At 35.2% G+C, this 9,067-nt stretch overlaps 1 protein-coding gene across 1 annotated transcript in view; it reads left to right on the top strand.

The window, feature by feature from the left end:
* The first annotated feature begins 251 nt into the window (after positions 1-251).
* The window catches only part of MIER3 (MIER family member 3), a 29,778-nt gene continuing 20,962 nt past the window's right edge, over positions 252-9,067 (top strand). The window contains exons 1-2 of the mRNA XM_025047224.1: positions 252-547; positions 3,513-3,658. Coding sequence (XP_024902992.1) covers positions 3,560-3,658 — 99 coding nt within the window. The 5' untranslated portion in view covers positions 252-547; positions 3,513-3,559. The remainder of the gene's footprint in view (positions 548-3,512; positions 3,659-9,067) is intronic.

Here is a 9,067-nt window from a genome sequence, read left to right as displayed (position 1 = left end):
TGGGAAGAGTGTCCGGTCGCGAGCTGGCCTACGCTCGGCGATAGAAGACAGCCCCGAAGTTGGGCCCTCGGGTCCCAGGGGGTGGACTAGGTGCTCGGAGGGCGATTCTCTTTCAGGAAAAGGAGTATGTTGCGAGGTGGTGTTTGGGGCCGTGGAGAGCCGAGTGGGATTTGGGGTACTGCTGAGATACTAGGGGTGGGGGACCGATGTTGCGAATCTACTGCTCTGGGTTTTGCATCTTCGCTTTGTAACTTCCTGAGCTCCAAGGGGCTGCTTGGAGTTGCCTGTTACACTCCCGGCTTTATCCCGGGTCTACGAGTTTGTACACTGGGAATTCGGGGAGGAAGGCGAAGCAGCCAAGAGGGGCCCGAAAGGGGCCGGGAGCAATTGGAACGAAGCTACGTCTTGCACTTTTGGCAGCTGCGGTAGAGCGCTGGGCTCCGCCTCCTCTGCGCCCTGTTGCCGGCGCTGCCTTTTCCCCCGGCTTTGCGATCTAACCGCACGTTTTCTTCTCTCTCCTAGGCTTCTTTTGGAAGTTCGAGCCCAGGTTTGTCCTTTTTCTTATCTCTTCAGTGGGTCCCAAAGGGTAATGGGGGCTCAAAGATCTCTTGCTAAAGGTTTTCCCACAAAAATTTGTCCTGCGAGCTTTTCGTCACTCGTTTTACGTTTCAGTGTACGTTTTGGTAATTAAATTGGGGAAGGAACAGCTCTATTACCCTTTCTTTTTTTGTTTGTTGAAAACATATTTGTTACAGAGCTGCTAACAGACAAGTGTTCTTTTTAAGTAATATATCTTTCGTACATATCTTGTCTTTTTCTCCAAGCCCGAAACACTTAATCCCAAATCATCCTTCCACAACTTTAGGAATTTAGTTTAGATTTTAATTTTTTTTTCTAGAAATCAATAATTTGTCAGAACTTTAGAGTTGCTTATATTGCTTATTAACCATGACTCTCATCTCCCCTTATTTTGTCTCACATATTTTTCATGATTGAGGAATGTCTATAGATGGTGTTAAAATTGAAATTTGAGAGTTAGGTAAAGCTGCCTTAAAAGAAACAGAATCTCCAAGTTTGGCACAGGAAGGTGGTAATATAGAATTTTGGAGGTGAGACAACCTTAGATCATCTAGGACAGTGTTTATTAGTCTTTTGGGGGCGGGAAACTCCTGTTAGGATCTGATGAAAGCAAGGAACTCTCTCCATAACTCTGTACATATACATAATCGCACACGATTTGGGGCTTGTGGAACCCTTGAAGCCCATCCATAGTGAGGACCTTTCCTCTTAAACTAAAATGTAAGGATAGCTTTGTTCCAGTTTCTCATCCCCTTTCCAGCCTCTTCTTGGCTGCCTCTTTTCTCTCACAGGGTCTCCAGGAAAGGGCCTCTGAACTAGTCCAAGTCCCTTATTTTACACTTGAGGGGACTTTTAAGTAACTACTGAGAGTTACCTAGTTTAATAGAGCCTGGACGAGCTCCCAAGTCTTACATTACAACATGTTGCTTTAGAGCGAGTAGTCCATTTCCTTGCATATTTGTGTATTTAGTCGACTTTTGGGTTCTCCCTTGATTATCATTTAAGGTATTATGAAATAGTTAACACCAAGTAGAAGAAATTCTACCTGGTTATTTTAAAAATAGCTGTCTATCTCTTTACATTTAAAAATCATTTTAAAACATTTCTCTAATTTTGAGACTTTTTAAGACATTTCAGGAAAAGAATATTTACACGATGCCAAACATCTGGGTGATAATGCAATTTTTCCATTTTGTGTCACTGTCTGCTTTGAAGAAGTTGCAATCTAAAAAGCAAAACCACTTGGTTTTGGTGTTTAAACAAATTTATAACCTGCTTTTAATTGATTAGCCAATTTTAAAGGGAATTTTATAGCCGGAAGAGATTCGAGGTCATTTAAGCCACCCCTATGTGTTTTACAAATGAAAAACTGGACCTAGGCCCAGAAGTTTAAATGACTTGCCTCAGGTCCCAGAAAGCCAGGACAAAGCCAAGAGTAGACCCTGAGGCCTTTCATTTCTGGCCCTTATTGAATACCTTCCACTTTAATGGAGAGCCTGCTGCGCCAGGTGATAGGAGGATTACAAAAGAGGGCAGAACTCTGCCCTCAGAGAAGTAGAAAAGTTACCATCTAATTCTCTCCCTGACACTCTGGCATACCACAGAGGTTTCCAGGAATTCCTCAAAGAAAAAAAAAATGTAATGGTGAATATTCTGCTCTTGAGCTATATAATAAATTTTTTCTTTAAAATTAAGTTAAATTGCCAATACTTTGTTTTAAAATGAGCAGATAATATTTTTCAACATTAAAAATTATAATGTAAATCTCCTAAATAATTACGTTCCATAGAAATTGTATTATTTTTGGAACTAAAGATCAAAGTTCTTCAAACTTATAATTAAAAACATTGAATTATATCCATACTTCTTTACATATTGAAAATTTTTTGGTCTAGTTCAGTATTTTGTTAATGATCTCACACTGTCTTTAAATGTTTGAAATTTCAAAATGTAAAATAGCTTGACTAAAAATAGATCAAACTTTTTATGTTGAATGTTCCACTTCCTTCACCCCAAGATTCTGATACTTCTTTCCTTCCCTGTTCTGAGTGTCATTGGTCTGATTGAATTGGATAAAACAAATGGAGACATTCTCGTTTTTCATAATTTGATTTTATTCTCTTGGGATTTTAGATCTTATTTTTTCCCACTTAGTTTCAGACTATCCTGTTAACTTCATATTTGCCATTAAAATGAATTATAATTTTATAAATAAGTATGATTTGACTAAAACAACTTGTAATGGGATACATCTTCCAAAACTTTTAGATGATTTTCTATATTCCCTTCACATAATCTTAAGAACTTTATTAGTTATCCAAGGAAAAGTATACTTTTACTGTTTAGTGCCTGTTTGATTAAAGCTGGGGAGCTTGACATATTATGAAAAGTGATTGTGCTTTTAAAGGCTGAATTGCTGTATATACAGTTGCTTCACGGATGCTTATATTTGTTCAAAAACCATATTTCTGTTGTGTTTTGCACCTTTGAGTAAAATTTATATTCTCTTATCCCAAAGTGTTTAGCCTTAGTATATAACAGATTCTTGTGAAATCTTTTAATCCTTCTGACATTTTTGTATTGCTTTTGGACAAATGTATTAAATTAATGCATAAGCAAATTTGACTTTTCTATTAGAACATTTATTTTGGGGGGGGGACCATTCCATTTATAAGTCACTTTGCTGCTAATATAAGTCTTACTCTCATGGATTGGACTTATAAAAAAGTGTTGTTAAATTACTTTGCTTTGTTCTTTTGCTGGTTCGAGTATCTTTTCAAAACTATGGTCTTTATAAGCTGTAAAATATATAGTAAGTGCATTTAATAAAGCTCACATATAAACATTAAAAGGAACTGGCAGAACACAAGTTATATATTTTTTTGTAAATAGTCTTATGAACTTATAAAGTGATTGAGTTTATTTTATTCCAGTTGGGTCTTTGTCTTCTGAGGATCATGATTTTGACCCCACTGCTGAGATGTTGGTCCATGACTATGATGATGAAAGAACTCTTGAAGAAGAGGAAATGATGGATGAGGGTAAAAACTTCAGTTCTGAAATTGAAGACTTAGAAAAGGTAAAGGGTTTTACTTTAGCATTTTAATACGAACTTTTAGTAACAATTTTGAAATTTTGTTGTAAATTATTTTATAGTCTACCTGAAATAAAAATAGGATTGGCATAAAAAAAAATAGGATCGGCATCTTTTTCACCTTTTACAGAATGTCACTGATTTTTCTCATTGTTTTGGAGGATAGACTAATATGTACATTTTATTTAATTTTTCAAATTTATTTTATATCTGTTAACCTAATTTTTACATTTTTACCAGAACAATGACGTAGCTACATGTGGTCATCTTACAGATCTAGACAGCTGTAGGCCCTAAACTTAGTTCTGAATCTTAGCCCAGCTTCTTTGCATTATACCACACTATTGTAGAGGGTTAAACTTGAATTTAACTAAGCACTGCAGTAGATACAAGGAGAAGTCTTTTCCTTCAGATTATCTGCTAGAATACTATAAGAAAATTAAAGAAGAAAAAAATTTTACTCTTTTAAAATGTAAATTGATGATAACCCATTTTCTACTCTCAGTCATCTTTTAAAAAGTTGGCAGGAATAAATGTAGTTTATAACTTTTTAAACTGAAAATCAATATAAATTCAAATGAACTGAATTTTAAACACATGTTTGTATCAGGACTACAAAGAGAGACTTCCATATAGGTCATTTTGAAAAAATGTAGAGTTATAGTTATCTATAAATTAACTACTTGCAAATCTTTCTTTCATCAGACCAGAATAACAAAACCTTTCAAGTATACTATTGAATAATAATAAACCTTTAAATTTTCATACTTCTTTTTCTTCAAGACAACAAAGCACATTCTTACATAATCTTTTCTGCTACCTTTGTGAGGCAGGGGTGGGCTATCATTGCAGTTCTTCCCTTATGTTAATACACAAGGAAACAGAAGGCAGACTTAGGGCTTAGACCCCAGGCTTGCTTTGGTAGGCCTGAAAATTTCTAAGCACATTCATTTGTTTGGCAAATTAATCTAGCACAGTTGCAGTTAGATATTAGTCATTTAAAACAAATATATATTTCCTGTAAAAGCCAAACATACTTGAGAATATAGAGGTGAAGTTGTTAGGAAATCTTCAAGAAGAGAAGTCTTCCCTATTCTTTCAGGGGTGATGATAAAATGTTGCCTGTTGATGAGAAAAGATGCCAAAGAGTCTTGAGCTCTGCCTTGGCTTTATTCAGGCACTTTCCTATCTCTTATGCATGGGAAACCTAGAATAACTGAGAGTTATAGTCCAGCTAACATGATCACTAAGCCCAAGACTGTGGTAGGTCCTGGGATTGCAAAAATGAGCAACTTGACAATGTTTCCGAGTTCTAGAAGCTTATAGTCTAGTGTGGAGTGACAAATGAGAACAAAGATTTTTAATATGATATGCTAAGAGCTAAGAAAGTGGTAAGCAGTGAGAGCTATGGAAGAAAAAATATACATATTTAATAAAAGATGTTTAGCCCTATGTGGAAGTTCATGGAAGGCTTCTTAGTTACTTCTCTCCTGTAGATTTTTAAGTCAGGACACTGCTTTGGGCATAGGGCAAAAATCCCAGATGTTTTCATAATGCACCTTCCTTGATTATGTGTTTGTTGTTAAAGATAGGGAGACAGCAGTCTAGTTACAGCATGACATAAATGATATAAATGTGGTAGACTGCATTTTAGCCATGCAAATAGCTGTTTTTTTCAGTAAAAATTTCATGTAATGTGTTAACTCATTGACTACTTCAGCATGAGTAATCTTGTAGAGATTTTTATGGGCTGGTAAAATTTTCAGATTTACAGGTTTTATTCTTCTAGAGATTGTAGTAATAACTACTTTGATCTGTGTTTAGTGAGTTTTAAAAGGAAATTAGAGAAGATATAATCAACAGCAAAGAGTTGCTCACCCGTTCACAGAAATATCTAGTTCTATTCCTGCGATTTTCATTTTGTTTAGTAAACACTGGTAATTAAATCTTTGCTTTGTAATGGTATCTATCACTGAATTTGTAGATTCAGAAAAATTATAGGCCTTTAAATATTTCAGCTTCTCTGTACTTGGATAGTTTTGTTTATTGGCTTTTTATCAAATTCTTGATAATCGGGACAAAATAATACAGATGATCTTTAAGCAAATTCTACTGAAGACCTAAGAGCTGTGTCTCCACACAGAAGACTGATCCTTCTCATTGAGCAAGGGTCAAGAGGAGCTATTTCTAAGAGTGACTGACACCCACTTCCCCTGAACTGTGATTCTTTTCCATAGTAAAGCATACTGTGTAGATGTGCTCTGGATTCTTTATTAGTTTAATAAAGCATGAAAATGAATAAAAGAAACAGTAGATAGAGTCACAAATATAAAAAGAGTAAGGATCATTTAATTTTTTGAAGAAATTTGAAATTATTTCTACATAATTTAAAATAATGTATTCTATTAATCTTGTATTGAAACAAGGATTTAGATACTGGTATATGTTAATAGTCTTACGGGCTAGATGTTAATGTTCATTTTCAAAATTTACACTGTTTCTTTAGCTGCAAATAAACTCGATAGTTTGTAGACTGTAAATATGATGTATATTTTGGCAATTTTTAGTACCTTATTTGGTATGGAAAATTAGAGGTACAAAATCGATTTGCCTATAGCAACGCTTTGGTAAGTATAAAAGATAGATTATATGACTAGATTGTTGTTATTAAACATTAAAATAAGGTTTATGTCATGTCTTTCTATATCTTAATTTATTCACGTTACTATTTCCTGAAAAGTTTTATTAAATAGTCCTAGATTTAGAGCTATAACTTTTTAAAAAGTCGTTTACATTTCTTTTATTAATATATAGATTTCCCCCTGATATTTATAGTGAAACGAGAAAGTAGAAATCACCTTTGTACCACTTAGACATTGGTGTTCTTTTTTTTAAGCATTTAAAAAAGTTATGTGTATGCTTTTTTGCAGCCCATATTTTAAGATAATCAGACTAGTGTCTATTAAAATTGATCTGCACTTCACTTAGACAACCTCATTTGACCCATCTAACCACACCATCAGGTGTGTCAGATGAGTATTAGCATTATTTCCTTGGCCTTGTTGATTGTGAGATGTACCATAAATTTAGAAATCAATAGGTGGAGCAAGGAAGAACACTACTATGAGAAATCTGTACATCGGTATTGGGATGCATCCTGATTTCTGATATGTGAGGATATGTATCATAGAATCAAGGAAATTGTGGTATTTTTCTATTTATAGATGAGGAGATTGAGGGGAGAAAAGCTGGGTGATTTGCCCACGGTAATAGCAATTAGTGAGTACTCTGCCTTTATTATTTTTTATTTTTTTATTTTTTATTTTTTGTTTTTTATTTATTTTATCTTTTGTTTTATTAAGTTTATTGGGGTAACATTGGTTAATACAATTATATAATTTTCAGGTGTACCTTATAATTTGACATCTGCATATTCTATTGTGTGTTTACCACCCAAAGTCCAGTTTCCTTCAGCTACCATATATTTGACCCCTTTTACCCTGTCTACCTCCCCACTCCTGCCTAGATTCCATCCCTGCTGCCCTCAGTTTATTCTTCTACTTATTTTTTATTTCTCCACCGCTCTACCCTTTGTAACCACTAGTCTATTGTCCATGTCCATGAGTCTCTGTCTTGTTTTATATCCCACATATAAGTGATATCTTGTCATTTTCAACTTTTTCCGTCTGGCTTATTTCGCTTAGCATGATCATCTCGAGGTCTATCCATGTTGTTGCAAATGGCAGTATTTCATCTCTTCTTATGACTGAGTACTCTGCCTTTAAATCTTTTTCTCTTCCTGATATAAACTCTTCAACTTATGAAACAATTCATTAAATGTGCCCCTTAAAATTTAAATAGGTTCAACAAAATACCTGAGAAAAAGACAGGAAAATCTTCATACCTGGGGTAAGGTGCTAGATCAAACTTCTAAGCTGATCTAGTCACCACACATCCTCAGAGACTTTGAAATTTACTAATCTAGTTTTGAAAAAATGTCTTTTATGCTTTAAAGTACTAAGTGCTTTATTAATAGGTTCTATTAGAAAGCTCATTTGCGAAGTGCCTCACAGACTGAGTGCATCTTTTCCAGTTGTGCTTTAAAGTTTTAGGAAAGATTATTTCTGTGTTTTAGAACCAGGCCCCTTTAGAGGACTATACAGTGTTAGCCCTTGAACGTATTAATGAGATGTCCAGTAATTTGGTCACTTTCTCCCTCAACAGATGATCATGCTTTATAGAGTAGGGTTTTTATAGGTGACTACCTGGAACCTCTTTTTCGCCCCACGCATACAAACTGAAACTTCTATACTCATTCTTCCTTTTTTCTCTCTTGTCCCAGAAATATCTGCCACATCCCAGGCTAATGCCTAGATTCCATCCCTACTGCCCTCAGTTTATTTTTCTACTATTTTTTATTTCAGCATAGAATCTTACTTGTACATTTTCCACATTTGGAAGAAATTCTCTTTTGACCCTGTGTCGCCCTTAATCATTCTCCTTTTAAAGTTATGTACTTTCCCTTCTTCCATTCAGTCCTCAGCTTTGCTTCTCCCAACAGACTGTAAGGTCAAATTCCTAATTGACAGAAACTAAGAATTCCTGTCTGTCTTTATCTCACTTGATTTCTCTTTGCTCTTTGACCCAGGTCACTATCCTTGGTATCTCCATACTTGCTTCTTCCTAAACTTTCATAATCCTGCTTTCTTCTAGTTCTACTTTTACTCTCTGGTGTCTTCTTTTATCATATTTATGGGCTTCCCCCCTGCCCACCTCCCATTTTAATTGATGGTATTTCTCAGGGTTCTAGCTTTTGTTTTCTTACTCTGTATTCTTTTTCTGGATAGTCAAGTTCAAGCCCATTACTACAACTTTTATCTTAGATCATCATCTAACGTCTCACCATCCACCCTCAAGTTTGTCTTGTGTTTCTGTCTTATGATAATATATAGCTATTTAGCATTCTCAGGCCAGAAATGGGCAATTCATTTAGATACCGTGCCACTTTCATTCACTCTATCAAGTAAGTCATTCTATTTTTTAAATTTCGCTTGGATAATTCCCTTTTTTAATTCAGGCTCTCATTCTTTACTCTCCCTAGAATGTTATTTCCAGAACGCAAATCATGTTTAAAATTTCTAGACATATCCCGTTGCCTAGAGGGTAATACATCTGAAAGTTCTGAAAGCATATATCCCCTTCTTTCTCTACCTTCTCCCTGAGTGAGCTAACCAGCTCTATGGCTTTAAATATCATCTAGATGCTAATGAATGCCAGATTTATATCTTTAGCCCAGCCTAATCCTCTGAGCTCCAGGCTCCTGGCCAATTTGACTTTTCCACTTGGATATTTCGTTGTCCTCTCAAACTTAACTTGTGCCCTGTGTAGAACTCT

This window comes from Pteropus alecto, unplaced genomic scaffold (genome assembly GCF_000325575.1).
Source record: "Pteropus alecto unplaced genomic scaffold, ASM32557v1 scaffold73, whole genome shotgun sequence".
NCBI lineage: Eukaryota > Metazoa > Chordata > Mammalia > Chiroptera > Pteropodidae > Pteropus > Pteropus alecto.
Note: the sequence above shows the minus strand (reverse complement) of the source record. Positions and strands in the feature narration are given on the sequence as shown.